Source organism: Bos taurus, chromosome 5 (genome assembly GCF_002263795.3).
Source record: "Bos taurus isolate L1 Dominette 01449 registration number 42190680 breed Hereford chromosome 5, ARS-UCD2.0, whole genome shotgun sequence".
NCBI classification, from domain to species: domain Eukaryota; kingdom Metazoa; phylum Chordata; class Mammalia; order Artiodactyla; family Bovidae; genus Bos; species Bos taurus.
Genome location: NC_037332.1, coordinates 77,617,450 through 77,642,451, shown reverse-complemented (window position 1 = coordinate 77,642,451; position 25,002 = coordinate 77,617,450). Strand labels below are relative to the sequence as shown.

General features: G+C 38.8%; 1 protein-coding gene across 5 annotated transcripts in view; it reads left to right on the top strand.

The window, feature by feature from the left end:
• Positions 1–25,002, top strand: part of BICD1 (BICD cargo adaptor 1) — a 250,617-nt gene that overhangs the window by 89,682 nt on the left and 135,933 nt on the right. For all 5 annotated transcript variants that reach the window (XR_009494605.1, XR_003034813.2, XM_005206892.4 and 2 more), the window contains exon 2: positions 19,113–19,325. Coding sequence is in view for 3 of the 5 variants with exons in the window: in XM_005206892.4 (XP_005206949.1) it covers positions 19,113–19,325 (213 nt within the window). In the remaining 2 variants the exon portion in view is untranslated. The remainder of the gene's footprint in view (positions 1–19,112; positions 19,326–25,002) is intronic.

Here is a 25,002-nt window from a genome sequence, read left to right as displayed (position 1 = left end):
TATGTTTCATTCTCTTTGTTAACCAGTAAGTCCTAAGTGCCCATGTACAGAGCAAAGGAAACATGTCTGAGAAACGTTTTTCTTTTCTTGCTGCTACTAAGTTGCTTCAGTCGTGTCCAACTCTTTGCAACCCTATGGACGATAGCCTGCCAGGCTCCGTTGTCCAATGGATTCTCCAGGCAAGAATACTGCAGTGGGTTGCCATTTCCTCCTCCAGAGGATCTTCCCAATCCAGGGATCAAACCTGCATCTCTAACATCTCCTGCATTGACAGGTGGGTTCTTTACCACTAGTGCCACCTGATAAAAAGATCCTTCCATCCAGGTTGGAGACAGTTTCTTAAATTATGTATTTTTCCAGTCTTGGTTGCAGGTTGAGATTAGAAATAAGGGTCACTTGATCTATGCTTTTACATTCCTAGTCACTGCCATCTATGGGGTCGCACAGAGTTGGACACGACTGAAGCGACTTAGCAATAGCAGCAGCATCCCCATCCTTACAATACAGGTAAATTGAGGACCTTCAAATCTTAGGCAACCATACATGACTCCTGGAAAAACCATAGCTTTGATTATCCAAACCTTTATTGGCAAAGTGATGTCTCTGCTTTTAACATGCTGTCTAGGTTTGTCATAACTTTTCTTCCGAGGAGCAAGTGTCTTTTAATTTCATGGCAGCAGTCACCATCTGCAGTAATTCTGGAGCCCAAGAAAATGAAGTCTTTCTCTGTTTCCATTGTTTCCCCATGTATTTGCCATGAAGTGATAAGACCAGATGCCATGATCTTCATTTTTTGAATGTTGAGTTTTAAGCCAGTTTCTTACTCTTTCACCTTCTTTAAGAGTCTTTTCAGTCCCTCTTCACTTTCTGCTATAAGGATGGTATCATCTGGATATCTGAAGCTATTGATATTTCTCCAGGCAACCTTGATTCCAGCTTGTGCTTCATCCAGCCTGGCATTTCACATGATGTAATTTGCATATAAGTAAAATAAGCAGGGTGACAAAATACAGCCTTGACGTACTTCTTTCTCAGTTTGACCCAGTCATTTGTTCCCTGTCTGGTTCTAAGTGTTACTTCTTGACCTGCATACAGGTGTCTGAGGGGGCAGGTAACGTGGTCTGGTATTCCTGTCTCTTTAAGAATTTTCCAGTTTGTAGTGATCCACACAATCAAAGGCTTTGGTATAGTCAATGAAGCAGTAGATGGTCTTCTGGAATTCTCTTGCTTTTTCTATGATCCAGTGGATGTTGGCAGTTTGATCTCTGGTTCTTCTGCCTTTTCTAAATCCAGTTTGTACATCTGGAAGTTTTCAGTTCGTGTACTATTGAATCCTAGCTTGGAGAATTTTGAGCATTAATTTGCTAGTGTGTGAGATGAGTATAATTTGCAGTAGTTTGAACATTCTTTGGCACTGTCTTTCTCTGGGATTGGAATGAAAAACTGATCTTTTCCAGGCCTGTGGCCACTGCTGAGTTTTCCAAATTTGCTGTCATACTGGGTGCAGCACTTTCACAACACCATCTTTTAGGATTTGAAATAGCTCAACTGGAATTGATCACCTCCACTAGTTTTGTTCATAGTGATGCTTCCTAAGGCCCACTTGACTTTGCACTCCAGGATGTCTGGTTCTAGGTGTGTAATCACACCACCATGGTTATCTGGGTCATTAAGATCTCTTTTGTATAGTTCTTTGTATTCCTTCCACCTCTTCTTAATAATCTGCTTCTGTTAGGTCCATACCATTTCTGTCCTTCATTGTGCCTATCTTTGCATGAAATGTTCTCTTGGTATCTCTAATTTTCTTGAAGAGATCTCTAGTCTTTCCCATTCAATTATTTTCCTCTATGTCTTTGCATTGATCATATAGGAAGTGATCATTATATCACTTACATAAAGGGAAAAACCCTAGGTTTTATGTATTCACTGACTAAATTTCAGTGTGTCAGTGGAGTCAATGTGGATTCACTCCTTTTCTAGGAAACATGTTTTCATTGCCATTAGTGTACTTTAGAAGAGACATCCAGTTTGATGGAGATATTTCAAGGTTTAAATAACTTAATGTATAAAGTTTAGTTGGTACAAGCTACCCCTTCGTCTTTTGAACACATATATTCAGAGCACCCATCATGGCAAATAGATGGGGAAACAATGGAAACAGTGGTGGACCTTATTTTCTTGGGCTCCAAAATCACTGCGGGTGGTGACTGCAGCCATGAAATTAAAAGGCGCTTGCTCCTTGGAGGAAAAGCTATGACAAACCTGCTGCTGCTGCTGCTAAGTCGCTTCAGTCGTGTCCGACTCTGTGCGACCCCATAGACGGCAGCCTACACCAGAGACATTACTTTGCCAACAAAGGTCTGAGGAGTTAAAGCTATGTTTTTCCAGAAGTCATTTATGGATGTGAGAGTCGTACCATATAGAAGGCTGAGCGATGAAGAATTGGTGGTTTTGAAGTGGGGTGTTGGAGAAGCCTCTTGAGAGTCCCTTGGATTGCAAGGAAATCAAATCAATCGATCCTAAAGTAACTCAATCCTGAATATTCATTGGAAGTACTGATGCTAAAGCTCCAGTATGTTGGCCACATGATGTGAAGAGCTGACTCATTGGAAAAGACCCTGATGCTGGGAAAGATAGAAGGCAGGAAGAGAATGGGACGACAGAAGGTGAGATGGTTGGATGGTATCACCAACTCAATGGACATGAATTTGAGCAAGCTCCGGCAGATGGTGAAGGACAAGGAAGACTAGCTTGCTGAACTACTTGGGGTTGCAAAGAGTCAGACGTGATTGAATGACAGAACAACAGCAGCAACATTCAATGCACCTTTATCTATAAAGCCAACACTGAAACAGGTGTTCAACAGAATCGTATTTCCAAATGGAATGCTACTCAGCAGTAAAAAGTAACAACTTACTTATTTTCATGAATATATGAATCAGTCTAAAATACATTTAAAGCAAAAGAAATCTTTCACATACATACACAGGACACAGTATAATTTTATTTAGATGGAATTCTATGACAGGTAAGACTAGAGTGAAAAATTCTGAACAGTGTGGATGGTGCATGACTAGGAAGGAATAGGAGAGAGTTTTTCCTGGGATTATGGTAACCTCTCAATAGGGGTTCAAATTATGCAGGTGTATACATTTGTCAAAACTCAGAATTGTCCTGTTTAAGATTTGTGTATTTCATTGACTATAAATGTCACTTCACTAAAAGAACAATGAATAAATTTTGAACTCTAGTTAATGGATGTGCATGCTGAAATGTTTGAAGATAAAGAATACTGAAGCCTGAAGCAGATTCATCAAAAAAATAAGATGGTTTAAAGTATGAAGAATGTGATGGAAATAATAGAAATTAGGTGTGATTATACAGAGTGGTGTTCATGCCACAATTCTTTCTACTTGTCTGTATGTTTGAATTATTTTATACTGAAAATGCTGGCAAGGAAAAAAGTTGATGAGCCTTTCCTCAGGAAACACAGTATTGTACTTTTCAAAAGCTCTTTCCTAAAGTAAATGGAATATTGCAATATTGCAGATGAGAAAACAGAGATACCATATAAACCCTAAAGTCAGTAATCAAACCTAATTTCTTGTCCAGTACTCTTGCCATGATATATAAACATGTAACATTTCAAGTCACTTTAATGTTATGGGGGGCCTCACAAACTCTCATTTAGTAAGTAGAGATGATTTCTCTTAATTTGCATATTTTAAAGTCATGCTCATTGGGATGAAATGGTTTCCTCATTGTTGTCGTTCAGTCACTAAGTCATATCCAACTCTTTGCTACCCCATGAACTGCAGCACACCAGCCTCCCCTGTCCATCACTATCCCAGAATTTGCTCAAACTCTTGTCTATTGAGTCAGTGATGCCATCCAACCATCTCATCCTCTGTCATCCGCTTCTTCTCTTGCACTCAGTCTTTCCCAGAATCAGGGTCTTTTCCAGTGAGTCATTCTTCACATCAGGTGGACAGAGTATTGGAGCTTCATCTTCAGCATCCGTCGTTCCAATGAATATTTTGGATTTATTTCCTATAAGATTGACTGGTTTGATCTCTTTTCCGTCCAAGTGACCCTCAAGAGTCTTCTCCTGTGGCACAGTTCGAAAGCATCAGTTCTTCAGCAGCAGCCTTCTTTATGGTCCAACTGTTACATCCATACATGACTACTGGAAAAACTATGGTTTTGCTATATGGACCTTTGTTGGCAAAGTGCTGTCTCTGCTTTTGAACATGCTGTCTGGGTTTGTCATAGGTTTCCTTCCAAGGAGCATCATCTTTTAATTTCGTGGCTGCAGTCACAGTCCAAAGTGATTTTGGAGCCCAAGAAGATAGTCTGTTACTCTTGCATTGTTTCCCCATCTCTTTGCCATGAAATAATGGGACAGGATGCCATGATCTTAGTTTTTTGAATGTTGAGTTTGAAGCCAGCTCTTTTACTCTCCTCTTTCTCCTTCATCAAGAGGCTCTTTAGTTCCTCTTCACTTTTCTTCCATTACAGGGGTATCATCTGCATATCTGAGACTACTGATATTTCTTCCAGCAATCTTGCTTCTAGCTCGTGATTCATCCAGCCTGGAATTTTGCATAATGTACTCTGCATAGAAGTTTTATAAGCAAAAATATAGAATAGCTTTTTGACTTTGGAAGATGGAAAGTTATTAAATGAGATGGGAAAAGTGCTAGCCAGAAAGCAAGATTGGTCATTGGACTACTTTAAAATCAAGGATATTACTTTATTAAAAGACATCACCAAAAAGAGCTTGGAGAGGTGGAAACCACCAACTGTCAGAAAGTATTTGACACCCATGTAACTGAAAAATGATAAAGATACAGGAAACTGTCCTTCAGACAATGATTTCATCAAAAGATGCTGTGATATGGGTGAAAAATCAAGCCATAAATTCTGGGGAGAGATATTTGTTTTGCATATGGCTGACAAATCATTAAAGATGGTAAAAAGCATTCTGTTGAAAATTGAAAAAAGCCTTGAATAGAAATTACACAGAAGTGGAAATGTGAATGGTCAATAAAATATGAAATACTTTGTACTAAATAAAGTATATACTTTATACTAAATACTAAGTAGAGAAGGCAATAGCACCCCACTCCAGTACTCTTGCCTGGAGAATCCCATGGATGGAGGAACCTGGTGGGCTGCAGTCCATGGGGTCGCTAAGAGTCTAGTTTCAGTAGAAATTAGGAAAATGCAAATTAAAACCGCCAGATGTCACACTATGTCACACTCCCCAGAGTGGGAAAAGCTTTAAAGTCGAAAAGTCAACAGTAAGAACGTGGAACTCTTAGACGCTGGTGGCAGTGTGAATCAGGGCAGCCACTTCCTAACAACCTTGCAGTCTTGTTAGGAAGAGTTGAAGCTGTGTGTGATCTATAGGCTGGTCATTTAGCTCCTGATCCACACTCTAATATAGTGATTCTCAACCCTTATGTTAGAATCTAAAAATGCTGTTTTTCAGTCACTGGTCATGTCCAACTCTTTGTGACCCCATGTACTGCAACACGCCAGGCCTTCACCATCTCTCAGAGCTTGCTCAAACTCATGTCCATTGAGTCAGTGATGCCATCCAACCATCTTGTCCTCTGTCGTACCCTTCTCCTCCTGCCTTCAATCTTTCCCAGCATCAGGGTCTTTTCTGATCATCAGGGTCAACCCTTGTGTTAGAATCTAAAAATGAGCTGATCAGAAATAGTTTGGCTGGGCATTTCCCCAGACGTGTAGTTACCAGATTGTGTTTGTAGGTGCCCAGGGGCACTACCACAAACTCACAGAGGACTGTGGGGTATTTTACATGTTCGAGAGAATACTGTGATACTCTGCTGGACACTGCATGAACTGCTAACTCAAGGTGGTTCAGGTCACAGTTTCCTTGTTAGACTTGCTCCATTCTTTTCTACTATGCAATATTTTGCAAAACTAGATCTTTCAGTGGTTGCTCAAGTAAAAAGCAGATAGGAAAACCATAGGAAAATCACTGTGGAACAAGAAATGAAGATGGCTTAGTCCACTCTGATTCCAGGGTTTGAGAAGTTGTACAGAGTCAAACAGGTGCATGTATACCATTCCTAAGCAATTGTGGTTTTTTAAGAATGAAACTAATATTTTTTCTTTCAGTTTTTGCACATTAGTTTTTCAGACAGATTGTGCATCATTTTGGAGAAGGAAATGGCAACCCACTCCAGTATTCTTGCCTGGGAAATTCCATGGACAGAGGATTCTGGTGGGCTACAGTCCATGGGTTGAACAGTCAGACACGACTGAGCTACTAACACACACAGTGCCTCATTTGGATGTGAAGACTTAGTAAGTTGTTTGGAACTATTTAGTAAATGGACTTGTTCGGTATTTCTTTTGTCCTGGGGTGCCATTAAAAAAAAGTTTTGAGACACCAAGTGTATCTTGAACCAAGAATGTTTGACAATCTCTATCCCAAATTAGTTAACTGAGAATATTTGGGGCTGGAGTCTGTGTGTCTTTGTTTTTGAAAAACTTCCTAGGTGATTCCAATGGCCCCTAGAACTGAGAAGCACTGCTAGGGAAACTCATACACATGTGGCTGAGGATAATTCTATTCAAAGTATATCTGGGGACCAGTGCCGTTTTGCACATGATTTTCTACAGGTCTTTGTCAAGGTGTAGTTTGTATTAATCACATCTTCAGTGAATAACAATACAGATTTTGTAATTTTTTTTATCCCTATGTTACATTTGTTCTGGTTAAATTTATTGAAGTGTAATTTCCTGACTGTTAAATCTAATAATAAAATAATAATAATAAAAAAATGGATAGTTGGACAACATGAACTCACTCATTGCAGCCAAATGGTGCAGTCATTTTGGAAGACAGTTTGGTGGTGTTTTACAAAAGTTAACGTACTTTTACCATACAATCTACTAATCATAATCCTTGGCTTTCCCCAAAGGAGTTGAATACTTATATCCACATAGAAACCTGCTCACATATGTTTGTAGCAGCTTTGTTCATAATTGTCAAAACTTGTAAGCAACCAAGGATGTCCTTCGGTAAGGTGAATGGACAACTAAACTGTGGTACATCCAGACAATGGAATATTATTCAGTGCTAAAAGCAAATGAGACATAAGCCAAGAAAAGACATGGAGGAAACTGAAATGCACGTTACTAAATGAAAGAAGCCAATCTGAGAAGACTTCATACCGTATGATTCCAAGTATATGACGTTCAGAAAAAAGCAAAATTCTGGGACTGTGAACAAGTCAGTAGTTGGCAGGAATTGGAGGGTATAGCAGAACAGATAGAGCAGAGAGTTTTTAGGGCAGTGAAACTACTCTGTATGATAGTGTAATGGTAGATACATGTCATTCCAGCTGTGTCCGAATCCACAGAATATATACCACCAAGAGTGAACCCTAATGTAAACTGTAGACTTTGGGTGATTATGATGTGTGAGTGTAGGTTCTTCAGTGAAACTACTCTGTATGATAGTGTAATGGTAGATACATGTCATTCCGGCTGCGTCCGAATCCACAGAATATACACCACCAAGAGTGAACCCTAATGTAAACTGTAGACTTTGGGTGATTATGACGTGTGAGTGTAGGTTCTTCAGTTGTAATGAAAGTAGCTCTCTGGTGGGGGAGGCTATGCATGTCAGAGGGCAGGGAGTATTTGGGAAATCCCTGTACTTTCCTCTCAATTTTGCTGTGAACCAAAACCACTCTAAAGGAAGTCTTTAAAAAAACCATTGGGGCTTACATTCTGTGTTTTTCTTCTAGTATTTTTCTAGTAATTTATTATTTATATAGTTTTATTAAAGTATAATTGACATACAACAAACTGCACATACTTAAAGTGTACAACTGGATGAATTTTGACATATGTATACATTTGTGAAATCATCATCACAAACAAGATAATGAATATATCCGTTAGTCCTTAAAGTGTTTTAGTGTACCATCATAATCCTTCCTTTTTCCTTTCCACACTGCTTCACTGCTTCCTTAAGCTCCCCCAGCTCTCCCCGACCCACACCCCTCTCCAGGGCAACCACTCATCTGCTTTCTGTCAAGTAGATAAGATTTGTCTGACCTATTTTACTCAGCATACTTATTTTACAATTCAACCATGTTGCATGTATCAATAGTTCATTCATTTTAACTTCTGAGTAATAATCCATTTTATGGATATACTGCAATTTCTTTATTCATTCATCTGTTGATGGACATTTCAGTTTTTGTCTATTACATATAAAGGTGTGCACATTTGTGTACAAATCTATATGGACATGGTTGGGTCATGTCATAGATACATGGTTCCAGTAGTACATTTTTATTGTATTTTGCAAAAGTGTTAGTCCACCAATGATTGGAAATAAAACAAATCCTTCCCAAAATGTATTTTGATAAGTACTAACCAGGGAGATATGCACACTGTTATGATAGCAAAATAACTGGATGCAATGGATCCAGTCATCCATTGTTAAGATTAGGAGAATGGAATATTAAAATGAGGTATATACTTATTCAAAGTAATATAACAATGAAAATAGATCAATAATAGCTACATTTATCAAAATGGTTAAATATTAGCCATTGAAAGTTGAGTTTAAAAAGCAAATTGCAAAAGAATGCCTATGAAATGATTCCATTATGCAAATTTTAAAAGAAAATGATATTAAATATTCAGAAGATGTGGCAAGAATACAAAGAAGGACTGTACAAAAGAGATCTCAGTAACCCAGATAAGCAAGATGGTGTGATCACTCACCTCGACTCAGACATCTTGGAGTGTGAAGTCAAATGGGCCTTAGGAAGCATCACTACAAACAAAGCTAGTAGAGGTGATGGAATTCCAGTTGAGCTATTTCAAATCCTAAAAGATGGTGCTGTGAAAGTGCTTCACTCAATATGCCAGTAAAATTTGGAAAACTCAGCAGTGGTCACAGGACTGGAAAAGGTCAGTTTTCATTCCAATTCTAAAGAAAGGCAATGCCAAAGAATGTTCAAACTACCACAGAAGTGCACTTATTTCACATGCTAGCAAAGTAATGCTCAAAATTCTCCAAACCAGGCTTCAACAATATGTGAACTGAGAACTTCCAGATGTTCAAACTGGATTAAGAAAAGGCAGAGGAACCAGAGGTCAAATTGCCAACATCCACTGGATCATCAAAAAAGCAAGAGAATTCCAGGAAAACATCTAATTCTGCTTCATTGACTATGCTAAATCCTTTCACTGTGTGGATCACAACAATCTGTGGAAAATTCTTAAAGAGGTGGGAATACCAGACCACCTTACCTGCCTCCAGAGAAACCTGTATGCAGGTCCAGAAGCAACAGTTAGAACTGGACATGGAACAATGGACTGGATCAAAATTGGGAAGGGAGTACGTCACCCTGCTTATTTAACTTATATGCAGAGTACATCATGTGAAATGCTGGGCTGGATGAAGCACAAGCTAGAATCAAGATTGCTGGGAGAAATATCAATAACCTCAGATATGCAAATGACACCACGCTTATGGCAGAAAGTGAAGAGGAACTAAAGAGCCTCCTGATGAAAGTGAAAGAGGAGAGTGAAAAAGCTGGGTTTAAATTCAACATTCAAAAAAACTAAGATCATGGCATCTGGTCCCATCACTTCATGGCAAATAGATGGGTAAACAATGGAAACAGTGAGAGACATTTTTTCTTGGACTCCAAAATCACTGCAGATGGTGACTGCAGCCATGAAATTAAAAAAGACACTTGCTCCTTCGAAGCAAAGCTATGACAAACCTAGACAATATATTATTTATTTATTTTTATGCAGTGACAATCTTGTTTCTTCCTTGATTTACTGTGGATTAAAGATCAATACAGAGTTATGTAGTTCATGTACATCTTATTTCAAATCTAACAGACCTCCTAGCATTCGAGTATCCCAAAACTCATTTATATAAAGTAATTTTCTTATGTTTATTTTTTTAATTTATTTATTTTACTTTACAATATTGTATTGGTTTTGCCATACATTGTCTTGAATCCACCATGAGTGTACATGTGTTCCCCATCCTGAACCCCCCCTCCCTCTTCCCTCCCCATCCCATCCCTCTGGGTCATCCCAGTGCACCATCCCCAAGCACCCTGTATCATGCATCAAACCTGGACTGGGAGAAAATAATAGCAAACAAAGCAATGGACAAAGAATTAATCTCAAAAATATACAAGGAACTCCTGCAGCTCAATTCCATAAAAATAAAAGACCCAATTAAAAGTGGGCCAAAGAACTAAACAGACATTTCTCCAAAAAAGACATACAGATGGCTAACAAACACATGAAAAGATGCTCAACATCACTCATTATCAGAGAAAAGCAAATGAAAACCACAATGAGGTACTATTTCACGCCAGTCAGAATGGCTGCTATCCAAAAGTCTATAAGCAATAAATGCTGGAGAGGGTGTGGAGAAAAGGGAACACTCTTACACTGTTGGTGGGAATGCAAACTAGTACAGCCACTATGGAGAACAGTGTGGAGATTCCTTAAAAACCTGGAGATAGAACTGCCATATGACCCAGCAATCCCACTGCTGGGCATACACACTGAGGAAACGAGAATCAAAAGAGACACATGTACCCAGTGTTCATTGCAGCACTGTTTATAATAGCCAGGACATAGAAGCAACCTAGATGTCCATCAGCAGACAAATGGATAAGAAAGCTGTGGTACATATACACAATGGAGTATTACTCAGCCATTAAAAAGAATACATTTGAATCAGTTCTAATGAGGTGGATGAAACTGGAGCCTATTATACAGAGTGAAGTAAGTCAGAAAGGAAAACACCAATACAGTATACTAACACATATATATGGAATTTAGACAATATTTTAAAAAGCAGAGACATTACTTTGCCAACAAATGTCCATATAGTCACAGCTATGGATTTTCCAAGAGTCACGTATGGATGTGAGAGTTGTATCATACCAAAGGCTAAATGTCAAAGAATTGATGCTTTTTAAGTGGGGTGTTGGAGAAGACTCTTGAGAGTTCCTTGGACAGAAAGGAGATCAAACCAGTTAATCTAAAGGAAATCAGTCCTGAGTATTCACTGGAAGGACTGATGCTGAAGCTGAAGCTCCAATTCTTTGGCTACCTGATGTGAAGAGCTGACTCACTGGAAAAGATCCTGATGCTGGAAAAGATTGAAGGCAGGAGGAGAAGGGGATGACAGAGAATGAGATGGTTGGATGGTATCACCAATGGAATGGACACGAGATTGAGCAAGCTCCGGGAGATGGTGAAGGACCGGGAAGCCTAGTGTGGTGCAGTCCATGGGGTCTCAAAGAGTTGGATACGACTGAGCAACTGAACAACAACAACAATATTAAATTATTTGTTGCTTCCAAGTGCATAGATATATAGTAAAGTATAAAGAAAGCAAGAAAATGGTAAATACAAAATAGGGTATTGCTTCCCTGAAGAGAGGTTGGGGTATAGCAGAGGAGATAGAATCAAGGAAGGGTATACAGAAGCTTTTGAGGCTAATGTGTCATAATCTCTTTCCTATGATCCACATAGTCAAATGCTTTGGTGTGTTAAGAAAGCTGAGGTAGATGTTTTTCTGGTACTCTCTTGCTTTTTTGATGATCCAGCGGATGTTGGCAATTTGATCTCCAGTTCCTCTGCCTTTTCTAAAACCAGCTTGAACATCCGAAAGGTCATGGTTCATGTACTGTTGAAGCCTAGCTTGGAGAATTTTGAGCATTACTTTGCTAGTGTGTGAGATGAGTGCAACTGTGTAGCAGTTTGAACATTCTTTGACATCGCCTTTCTTTGGGATTGGAATGAAAACTGACCTTTTCCAGTCCTGTGACCACTGATGAGTTTTCCAAATTTGCTGACATATTGAGTGCAGCACTTTCACTGCACCATCTTTTAAAATTTGAAATAGCTCAACTGGAATTCCATCACCTCCACTAGCTTTGTTCGTAGTGATGCTTCCTAAGACCCACTTGACTTTGCATTCCAGGATGTCTGGCTCTTGATGAATGTTCACACCATGGTGGTTATCTGAGTCATGAAAATCTTTTTTGTACAGTTCTTTTGTGTATTCTTGCCACCTCTTCTTAATATATTCTGCTTCTGTTGGGTCTGTACCATTTCTGCCCTTTATTGTGCCCATCTTTGCATGAAATGTTTCCCTGTTTTGTCTAATTGTCTTGAAGAGATCTCTAGTCTTTCCCATTCTGTTGTTTTCCTCTATTTCTTTGCATTGATCACTGAGGAAGGCTTTCTTATCTCTCCTTGCTATTCTTTGGAACTCTGCATTCAGATGGGTATATCTTCCCTTTTCTTCTTTGCCTTTAGCTTCTCTTCTTTTCTCAGCTCTTGTAAATCCTCCTCAGACAACTATTTTGCCTTTTTGCATTTCTTTTTCTTGGGGATGATCTTGCTCCCTGCCTTCTGTACAATGTCAAGAGCCTCTGTCCATAGTTCTTCATGCACTGTCTACCAGACCTAATCCCTTGAATCTATTCATCATTTCCACTGTATAACCATAAGGGATTTGATTTAGGTCATACCTGAATGAAATTAAAAGATGCTTACTCCTTAGAAGTAAAGTTATGACCAACCTAGACAGCATATTAAAAAGAAGAGACATTACTTTGCTGACAAAGATCAATCTAGTCAAGGCTATGGCTTTTCCAGTAGTCATGTATGGATGTGACAGTTGGACTGTAAAGAAAGCTGAGCGCTGAAGAATTGATGCTTTTGAACTGTGGTGTTGGAAAAGACTCTTGAGAGTCCGTTGGACTGCAAGGAGATCCAACCAGTCCTAAAGTAAATCAGTCTTGAATATTCATTGGAAGGACTGATGCTGAAGCTGAACCTCCAATACTTTGGTCACCTGATGTGAAGAACTGACTTATTTGAAAAGACCTGATGCTGGGAAAGATTGAAGACAGGTGGAGAAGGGGATGACAGAGGATGAGATGGTTGTATGGCATCACTGACTCAATGAACATGAATTTGAGTAAATTCTGGGAGTTGGTGATGGACAGGGAGGCCTGGCATGCTGCAGTCCATGGAGTCGCAAAGAGTAGAAACACGACTGAGTGACTGAACTGAACTGAACTGATCTGAGTGGTATAGTGGTTTTCCCTACTTTTTTCATTTTAAGTCTGAATTTGGCAATAAGGAATTCATGATCTGAGCCACAGTCAGCTCTGGGTCTTGTCTTTTGTTGACTGTATAGAGCTTCTCCATCTTTGCCTACAAAGAATATAATCAATCTGATTTCAGTATTGATCATCTAGTGATGTCAGTGTGTAGACTCATCTCTTGTGTTGTTTGCTATGAACAGTGAGTTCTCTGTACAAAACTCTGTTACCCTTGCCCTGCTTCATTTTGTACTCCAAGGCCAAATTTGCCTGTTATTCCAGGTATCTCTTGACTTCCTACTTTTTCATTAGAGTCCCCTATAATGAATAGGATATCTTTTTTGGGTGCTGGTTCTATAAGGTCCCGTAGGTCTTCATAGAATTATTCAACTTCAGCTTCAGCATTACTGCTTGGGGCATAGACTTGGATTACTGTGATCTTACATGGGTTGAGTGAGTGAAGTCTCAGTTGTGATTGACTCTTTGCGACCCTTCCATGGGATTCTCCAGGTAAGAATACTGGAGTGGGTTGCTGTTTCCTTCTCCAACATGGGTTAGAGTACATAAAATTAAAAACTTATTTCTTTGGTCATATTGCCACATTTCAAGAGCTCTTTTGCCACACGTGGACAGTGGTTACCATATTGGACAACACAGATATATCATTGATGGGAGTCCTATTTGGCAGTGCTGTTTTATGCTCTTACCCTGAATTTCATTTTATTTTTAAATTTTTCTAACATTATACCACATACTTACTGATTTATTTGTGTTCCACTAGAATTCTCCCAAAAGCAGAGATTTTTTTTCTAAAATGTTGCTGAATCCTTAGTGCCTCAAGCAATGCCTGTTTACAGTTATCTGTAAATGCTTGTTTAGTGAACAAACAAATGTATGAACAAGTTTTAGGATTTCAAGTAAAAACTACTTTGTCTACTGTCCTTGAATAACCTAGTATACCCTTTTGTCACAATTTTTAAGATGAAAGAATGAAAGTCCTGTAACCAAGGATCATATTTGAGAGATAATATGATATTATTAAATATACTAGCTGAACTTCGTCTTTCATATTATGAAAGACAAGAAGCATGAAAATTCCACTTAACGGTTAACATATTGTCTTGAATATGAAGGTAAAAAATACCAGTTTTCTTTGGATTAAGAGGTCATGTGAGTAGAATAAGAAAGCAAGGTATACTTATTATATAGCTAAATGGACTTAAACTGCCTCACAGTTGAAATCAACTGATACACTGTGATGCACTATATTAAAGGTGATAACTGTGGAATTATAGCTACACATATGATGAGAAATCCTAGTACATTCTAAAATTGTATAGAAATGTCAGTTTATCTCAAACTAATTTCAGATAAAGATTGTCCATGAAATGACTGCAGTGCCTAAAAAGAATTTGCTATCTGAACAAAATATAACTAGAATCATGACTGCCCTACGTTTGCCTATAAATAGCAAAGCTAGTTTTGTGATTTCTGCCAAGCATGCAGCTTCAGTAGTCTTATAAGAGACTGCTTCTCTTCTCTTGGGTCCAACTTTGTCAGGAGTTACTTGGAATGGTGGTGGAGGAGGGAGGTACCTGGCAGAGCCACACAGGCCTGGTAAATCAGCATCAACAATTAGCCGCATGATAGTTGTCAGCTGGCTGTCATGGCCAGTTCTGGTTACCAACAGTTAGGAATTGGGTAAAATAGGAGTGTTTTCTCCTTCACTCTCCCTTAATGCAGATTTTTCTGAGTCGTGTTAGTTCTCAAAGAATTTGCAAATGTAGATCATGGAACATCTGTAGCCTGTGCTGGATTGGTGTTATTTTTATATTAAAAAAAAAATTACACCATAATAAATGTTCTTGAATAACTTTCCATACTTACACTGGTTTTAAATCAGGCCTAGTGAAATTACACATTCCTCATAAAAATGATGACTAACTTTTGGATACCCCTATGCTCAGTTAAAGTTTCTGAGCTGCAATAAATATGAGTTAAGGATTCATCAAAGATGAATTTGTCAAAAATTGAATTCATCAATTTGTATTTTCAGTTTCAATTCTTGACTGTATTTTGAAGATCTCTTCTGTGTATATACTGAAATGTTTTATTTCCTTTGGTGCTGGATCCAGAGTACACTTGCTATTAATTAAGATCTTAGGGGTCAATTTAGCCACCAAGCGAGCATTGCCTGTGTGCTGAGAATAATGTGAGAACCATAGGTTGCCTTAGTCTATTGATTTTACTCAGGCAGAGTTAAGAAAATGGCCTGTGGAAGTTTTCTGTTACCTAGTAGTGAGGAAGTAATTGTGAAAAAGAAGCAGGCTGAGGTGCCTGACACAGAGTTCATGCTAATTTTAGATTTCACTAGTACTTAAGTATATAGTCGGGCTTCACTGGTGGCTCATTGATAAAGAATCCACCTGACAATGCAGAAGACCCAGGTTCAATCCCTGGGTCAGGAAGATCTGGTGGAAAAGAAAATGGCAATCCACTCCAGTATTCTTGCCTGGAAAATCCCATGGACAGAGGAGCATGGTGGGGTATAGTCCCTGGGGGTAGCAAAAGAGTTGGGCACAACTTACTGACTACACTAAGAAGAAGATATAGTTAAGGTTCCTTTGCCAGGGTGAGGGTCTACTGAAGATGTCACCAGGTCACCACGGAGAGATGTGCTGCCAGACATCTTTCCAAAGGCATTTTAATGAGTAATGAGTTCAGAATTGCTCTCACAGAGTCTGATCATTACCAATGGAAAAGCAAGGTCAGTGGCACCTCCAAAGTTAATTTTTCATCTGTTCATAAGTCTATACATGTATTATCACATGTAGAATCTTGGCTACTCCAATAAAGTATGTCTTTCTGTCCTGAGACTGAAGAAGCCAAACACCAAGAGTATCCTTCTCTGTTGATTCTAGCCTTATTTCTTCATGATCTGTACACAGTCCAGAAGCATCATTTAATAACATTTGAAATTTTAAAATATATGTATGTATGTATGTGTGTGTGTGTGTATGTGTGCTGAGTCGCTTTAGTCATGCCTGACTCTTTGCAACCCCATGGACTGTAACTCGCCAGGCTTCTCTGTCCATGGAATTCTCCAGGCAATGATACTGCAGTGTGTAGCCATTCCCTTCTCTAGGGGATCTTCCCAACCCAGGGACTGAACTTGCAGGCAGGTATTTTACCGTCTGAGCTACCCTAAGGTAATCAGAGTACAATTATGGGGACCAGAAATTGACATTGCTACAATATTATTAGCCAATATTAAGAGTATATTCTGATTTTGCCAAATGTCCTACTAATATCTTTTTTTCAGGGCTGGCTGCAATCTAGGTTCCTGTACTGCATTTGTTATGTTTCCTTTGTCTCATCTTGTCTAGAGAAGTCTTTCTCTCTTTTTCCTAACCTTAATACTTTTGAAGGGTCCTGGCCAATTCTTTTGTAGAATGTTTCCATTTTGATTTGCTTCATGCTTTCTTGTGGTAAAAACTGGCTTATGCATTTTTGGTAAGAATATCACAGAAATGACCCTGTGCCTGCTGCATGTGTTGATCAGAGGGTACACAATGTCAGGATGTCTTGTTGCTGCTGAGCTAAGTTTTGGTCACTTAGTTAAGGTCTACTGGGTTACTCCATTGCAAAGTTACTGTTTTTCCCATTGGAATTAATAAATATCTTGGGAGAAAATGCTTTAAGACTATGCAAATATCCTGTTTCTCATCATATTTTTTACCTGTTATTTTATATTCCATATATTTCATTGATAATCTTTACCTGCAATAATTATTACTTGGTATCTGCCAAGTAATGCTGATGTATTTTATTTCTATTAGAATTAAATTATTAGAATTCTACTGTGAAGAAAAGCTGTTTCTTCTTCCCTTATTTATTCAGTTATTACATCAGTGTGGACTCATGAATATTGATTTTGTTTTGTGGATTATAATTCACTACTGTAACTCTTTTGTCTCCCCCAATTATCCCAGATTTGGCCATTTGGGAGCCTCTTTAGTTAGACTCTTGTGTCCTTTGACATATCCACGTCATTTTTAAAAAGCATTTTGTTACTCTTTGGCACCACAGCTTGCACCAAGTTCATTTTGCTCCAGCCAGGGACTCAGTCATTTCTTCAAAGAACCCTAGTTCTTTTAATTGGGGATTGATATTTAGAAACAAAATTTGGCTGCAAGGTTTGCTGACAGAGCTAGAAAATCTGTGTACACAACCACACATAAGCACTTTGGTCTCTCCATCTATTGAACTACTTCCCTGTTAAAGACTATCCTGATACTTCTAATTACAACTCAATACTGCTAGTTTCCTTCTCCCTTTCTTTATTTGTAATGCCTTTCTCCAGCAGGGAGAAATTTGGCTTTCATTATCCATAATATGTTTACTTTTTTCCTCAAACCTAGTATACAAAGGAGTTTTAGAATTGTGTCTCTGTAATCCCCATGAGAAACAAATTTACTAACTAGACTATAGTGTTGGGTACAATTTGTTTTGTCTTTAGCTTTATAGTGTATAGCAAAAATACCCATTTCCAAAATTGCTCAGGTTAGATCTTTTTTTCTCGACTCCTTTCAATGTAGTCATGTTGTTCATTTGTAGTACAGCTGTGTTCATTTGTTACTATTTGTGTTCCATTGGGTCCCTGGACACATAGAGGCTGATCTAATTATTATTTATTTGGGAGGGACATGAAACATTATAAAGAGTAGAGGCCTTACTTTGCTAACAAAGGTCTGTATAGTTAAAGCTATCATTTTTCCAGTGGTCATGTATGGATGTGAGGGTTGCACCATAAAGAAGGCTGAGCACCAAAGAATTGATGCTTTTGAACTGTGGTTTAGAGAAGACTCTTGAGAGTCCCTTGGACTGCAAGGAGATCCAACCAGTCAATCCTAGAGGAAATCAATCTTGAGTATTCATTGGAAGGACTAATGCTGAAGCTGAAGCTCCAATACTTTGGCCACCTGATGCAAAGAGCTGACTCACAGGAAGAGACCCTGATGCTGGAAAAGAAGGCAGGATGAGAAGGGGATGACAGGATGAGATGGTTGGATGGCATCACCGACTCAATGGACATGAGTTTGAGCAAACTCTGGGAGATGGTGAAGGACAGGGAAGCCTGGCATGCTGCAGTTCACGGGGTCGCAAAGAGTCGACACAACTGAGCGACTGAACAACAAAATGTGAAACTGCATACTGTAGTTCTAAGAGTGAGAATGATATGATAAGACAATCTCAAAAAGTGTCACTCCTATGAAATGTGATCTGTTGTATAGCATTTCATTCCCTCATTCTTTCTACCTCGTTCCTACTCACCAACTGTAGCTTATCAATTTCATTAATTTCTGGGTTTTTAAAATTTCTTTATACACAGATATATTTTCTTAAATATTGATCTCATTTTATGTCTTTTTTGGTACCAGAAGTTTGAATGCTGTTTGGTAGTTTTCTCTCTTAAAGGTATTGTTTGTAATTGATATATTCTTACCACTAATGTATTAGAAAGCTAATGAAACTATCATTTTCTTTCTCGAAAATTATTTTGGGGATTTTTTTTCTAGACTGAAAATTAGAATATGAATTTTTATGGTTTCCTTAGCGCTTAGCTGTCTATTCCTTGATTCTATTCCTTGATAGGATTTTTCTAAAAAATGGTAACATAAAACAAGCAGTAATGTTTTTCAAGTTTTAACACATTATATCTATATTTTAGCAAAACATTTAAAATTTTCTTTCTCCTTGTTAAATTGAATTATTTCAAGTGTCAGTGAGAGCTGCTAGCCTGTTACATGAACTGTGTAGTTTTTGCTTCTGAAAGTCTTGCTGAATAGCTTTTCTTGTACACAAATCAAAATGAATCATGTTCCCAATTCTGTTGAGTAGTGCAGTGGTGCATTTCATTTTGTGCTCTTTCTCTTTTCAAATCCTCCGCAGGCGTTTGGGCAGTCCTTCTCCATCCACCGTAAGGTTGCTGAGGATGGAGAGACTCGGGAGGAAACGCTTCTGCAGGAGTCAGCATCGAAGGAAGCTTACTATCTGGGGAAGATCTTGGATATGCAGAACGAACTGAAACAGAGCCGGGCTGTAGTCACTAATGTCCAGGCAGAAAATGAGAGGCTCACAGCCGTCGTGCAGGATCTGAAGGAGGTAAACAAATAGCAAACATATTCCCTGTGAGAGAGCTGTGGGAGAGAGAAGATAAAATTCTTGCTAGGAAAGAGGAATAAAACTTTTTCACTAATCAGAGGGGCTATATTAAACAAGAAGCACATAATGTCAATGCTAGCAATTTTTTCTGCTTTTTTAGTGAAATGAAAGCTTATTCTGAAGTGAGCTTTTCTCTCTCTTATCATTATAAAGCCTTTATTTATTGAGTACTTGGGACCTGGTCTTGCTATTTCTGCAGAGGTGTTTAAAAAATATAGTGAGCTTAACACTTCCCTCCCTTTACCTGTTTCAATACAATGTGGAGAGGAATGGTTGGCTCTTATGCTCAGCATCAGCACTAATTCAAAATGACAGTGGTGTTAGCACAGGCCTCTCCTCACTGAGGGAGAGAGACTGGCGGAGGAGTGTTTTGAGGGAGTCCGAGAGTCTGGCGTTAGAGAACCGTAAATTGTTTTGCTGGTTGTAGACAAGCAGCAAATTATAGCTGGTATGAATCAGATTAGGAGCCTTCTTCATTCCAAGGCCTCCCCTGAACTCGCTGTTTCCCTTCAGCTTTGTACTTAGCAGCATCACATGCCAGATGGTTTCAGAGTGGCAGAGTCATTCTGCCCTGCACGGAGGAGGTGATCCTGGGGACAGAAATAGCCAAAAGCAGCTTCATCCACTACCCGTTTAGGAGTAGTTTTGAAAATTTCATATTAAATTGTTCACTCCATTTTTTGATTAAGAAAGCTGTAGAAGAGGTGCAGGTATCCTTTAATTCCTACACCAGTGCAGTGGAGGTTAATGAACAAATGCCGGGTACACTACCAAGTAGGCTCATTAACTGAGCATAATAATAGAAAAACATCGGATGAAAAAATTGTTTGATACTGTGAAATGCAACCAAAGCAACCCACTGATACCCTTCTCTTGAAATTAGTGGCGTATTACAAGTAAAGTTTCATTATTACAAGATATAAGTTGTCCAAAATTTACTTAAATTTAATCAATAATTTACATTAGCCTGTGTCTATATTACAATGAAGTCAGTGAATATTGACAGTAAAGTATCTGCTTTACCTAGTTTGTTGCCTTTGGGCATGCTCCAAATATAGCAGTATGACTCTGGAGACAAAGAAAGGAGCCAACCAAGGGGAATTCAGTGCTGAGTACCGAGAAGAACGTGAGCGTTTTCAGGACACTCTGCCTTACTTTCCTAAATGATTGTTAAAAAACAAAGCCCATCTCCAGTTCTTCATTTGTCGCATCTGTATGTGCTGGGTTTTCATCATCACTTGCTTATCCTTTTATACCAGACCTCCTCCTCCAAGGGGACTCAAGGTGCCATAGGCTACCTTCCTGGATTAAGCAAAGCCCAAAGCATCCACAGGCAGGGCCCTCAGCCACCATGAACAGCAGGCTCACATAGCAGGTTGGCAGGGGGGCTGTGACATGGCAACCTGTGCCTTGGGTACCCATGTGCAGGTGGATTGTACAGAAGGACTGAAACCAGTGAGTCGGGCAGTTTTGGTTGCCAATTGGATGGATCTTCTGAAAGCTGCACACCCCATCTTGTGCGTGGCAGTTGCAGCTGAGGGAAGAATAGCAAAGGTTGAGGAAAGGGTATCCATTGATGTTTTTCTGTTGATGCAAGACAATGAGGATTGACAGAGCATCCTCACTTACACCATGCTTGATTGCAGTTTCCAAGGAGTAGGCTTATGATAAGCAACAGGAGTTGGTTATGAATGAGCATGCAAGGTAGAAATGAACTGAGGCCATAAAGGAAACAAAATATTAAGAACCCCTTCATTCAGATCATTTCTCGAATTTTAATGAGCACCAGAATAACCTAGACAACTCATCAAAACCTAGTCTTGTGCTCCAGCCCCTAAAATTCTGATTCAAAGTCTAGGTGGAATTCAATAATTTGCATTTCTAACAAATTCACAGCACAAAGAGACCATGCTTTAAGAAACATTAATTTAGACTTTTTTTTTGGCTGGGTATTGGAGAATAATAAGGCTCACAATTTGGGGAATTGCTGAATGATAACTTGGTTATAATCCTTTGATTTCTATGTATTTTCGATAGTTGATTTGCAGTAAGAGAATAACTTATTACATCCAAATTTATGTATTTTTTCAATCAAGGCACTATAGCCATTTGGGTTTGTTGGTAACTAAAAGGGAAAAACAGGTGGTCAGTTTCCTGGTTTTCTAAGTGTGTCAACAGTGTATCTGTTAATATTCTTTCTGATGGGCTGAAAGCTAGTGAGTGGTATTACTACACCCTGGAGCCCTGCTGTTTTTCATGCAGACCTTAGGTTTTAATGTCACTAATAAAATTATTATTAGCATGCAGGGTTGAGTACATTTGAAAAAGGAGAAAAGGAATAAATTCTATTTCTTGGTATGTTGATATAGACTTTTGATGACTTGTGTTAAATTGAAATCCCGGATTTGTGTTTATTGTAGGCTCAGTTTTATTTGTCTTTTTGTATTCTGGGTACAGATGGGTGCATAGTGACTGAAAGAGAGACGTGATAGGACCATGAGAAGTAGACAAAGATAACCAATGCAAAACACAGTAAATCATCAGCTTGACAGATGCTGCGTGAATTTGATAAGTTAATTAATGGAATTATTTTTATTTATTAAAAGGACTAATCTCTAATTTCAGTAGAATCATCAGTACTGGTAAAGGTACCTGTGTTTGTATGTGTGCTGTGTGTGTTATGGACATTTTACACTCACATGTGCATGCATGTGTGTGTGTATGTATCTGTAATTCCATGGCCAAATTCTTTTCTATATGTGGTATGTATAGGATAGTATAGTGAAAAAAATGGAAGCATTTATGAATTGGGTTTGCTGCTGCTGCTGCTGCTAAGTCGCTTCAGTCGTGTCCAACTCTGTGCGACCCCATAGACAGCAGCCCACCAGGCTCTGCCGTCCCTGGGATTCTCCAGGCAAGAACACTGGAGTGGGTTGCCATTTCCTTCTCCAATGCATGAAAGTGAAAAGTGAAAAGTGAAAGTGAAGTTGCTCAGTCGTGTCAGACTCTTAGCGACCCCATGGACTGCAGCCTACCAGGCTCCTCTGCCCATGGGATTTGTCAGGCAAGAGTACTGGAGTGGGGTGCCATTGCCTTCTCTGAATTGGGCGTTAGAAAATCGATATTCTAGTCTCAGCTCTGCTAAAAGTTTTAGAATTATACTTGTGGTATTTGTTAAAGATTATTTTGTTATATAGTAAATATATAATAACATAAACTGTTATTATTAATAACTTTCTGAATCCTCCATAAAAATATTATTGAAGATATCATTTATTATGTAGGTCCATGTTCTTAGGTTAAAGAAACATTAGGTAAATACCTCTCTGAATTTATTGCCTTGAAAATTCTTTCTGTTGAGATATGAATCAGATGGTAGGAATTACAGTATGTTTTTATTATTGCTTTAGTTGTTGAAAAGCTCCAGCACTATGTGTGACTGTAAAACCTAACTTAGATTTTTCATGTAATTCTCATTTTTAGACATTTTAAACAGCATTATTATATGTGTTTTTAAAAAGTGAAAGTGTGAAGTCACTCAGTCGTGTCCGACTCTTTGCGACCCCATGGACAGCAGGCTCCTCCGTCCATGGGATTTTCTAGGCAAGAGTACTGGAGTGGGTTGCCATTTCCTTCTCCAGGGAATCTTCCCAACCCAGGGATCGAACCCAGGTCTCCTGCATTGTAGACAGATGCTTTATCGTCTGAGCCACCAGGGAAGTAAATAAGATTTTTAAGGACAGGGAGTATAAAGGAAAAATGTCATCCAATCAAAGGACCAAATGGGAGCTAATCAAATTAAGTGTTAATCCTTCAGGTCCAGTAACAAAATGTTACCTATTGGTAACATTAGGATATGGTCATTTTATATTTCAAAAGTTGCTTAATTCATATAATTTTTATCACATCTGAAGCTCCATTTTCCCCTCAGTGGAATAACCAGATTTTATAATATACCAGCTCAATTTCCAGAAATCTGTTATAGCCACATCTATGAATTTGGGCATGTAGGCACCTTAAGTGATTATTTGATAAAGACTACTCCCAGATCAATAATTCTTTCTCTAGTAACCTGGAATGGTCATGTAACCTTTATTCAGACACTTCTAGCACTGTGGAGATGGTAAACTCTGAATCTTTCCAAGGAAGGAACTGTCTTCTGTCTGTCATTTATCTTGGTATTTCTCAGGACTCAGTATAGTTCCTGGTCAAAAGCAGACATTAAAAAAAGAATGTTTGTTGAGTTGAACTGAACAGAAATAACTTATGTTAGGAGTTAGCTACCTCTGGTTTGAGTTCCAGATGTGCCACTTAGCAACTGTGTGATATTGGACAAGTCACTTTTGTTCTGTAAGCATCACTTTCCTCACTTCTGACCTGGAGATGGTAATACTAATGTAAGGTCCTATACATTATACAGGTCCTATGTCCAACACCACGCACATAGGAGATGTTAAATTACTGTTCACTCCTGTCTTCTAGCTCCCTCCCAAGCCTGCCCATCCTGGTGCTTGGCAGCTCCAATTGCTAAACTGCCCTGTTTTGTTCAGTGAAAAATTGATTCTCTGTAATTTTCACTAACTGGTCATATTCCTAGCCACTGGATCTACAGAAAATACATTTTTTTTTAAGTTTTCTATTCCACTTGACAATTTTAGCCCATGCCCATAACTTAAAATATTTGGAAAGAGCAATCTTATTTTCTCTTTTTCAAACTAAACATATCTAGATCCACTAGCACTTCCTCATGTGACATGGTTTCAGGATGCCTGAGCATCCTGGTTATTACCTTCTTAGACTGACATCCAGTGTCTCTTAAAAATGTGTGTCTGCTCTTTAACCACATACTATTGACTATCTTTACCCCACTGGAAATTTTTGAAAATATGAACTGCTGGATATAGGGTTTGAGTTTCTTATCCTATGGTTTTCATCTTTTTAGATTTTCTACTTTGAAATCACACATTAATTTTTTCAACAGAGGTCTCTTCAGTGATTGCTATGAGTCAGATGCTTGGGTACCTGAAAGCATCAATGAACAAAAATTCGACAATGAGTGGTTGTTTTCAATGCTAAGGCAACTCAGTGTGTTCAGGAACTCTTTCTTTCTATGTTTAGTATCTCCGGAGATAGTGAGCTGTGTTTTGACAGCATGTACTATAGATTGAATGTCTGTGTCCCCCCAGCATTAATAGGTTGAAACCTAATCCCTGATGTGATAGTGTTTGGAGGTAGGGCCTTTGGGGATGATTAGGTCATGAGAGTGGAGCCCTCATGAATTAGACTCTATAAATACTGCAGAGAAGCTCCCTTATCCCTTCTACTATGTGAGGACGCAGCAAGAAGATGGCCAACTCTGAACCAGGAAGTGGGCCTTCACCTGACTTCACAATGTGAATGACTTCACATTCATATGGTAGATATGAATCTGCTGGTGCCTCAATTTTAGACATCCTAGTCTCCAGAGCTATGAGAAATAAATGTCTGTTTAAGCAGCCTAGCCTATTGTGTTATTGTTAGAGCAGCTCACATGGACTAAAAACACATATAACATTTTGTATAGTAAATTACCCTTTAAAACCACAGATAGATGGTACCTGCTGTGACTAAGCAAGAA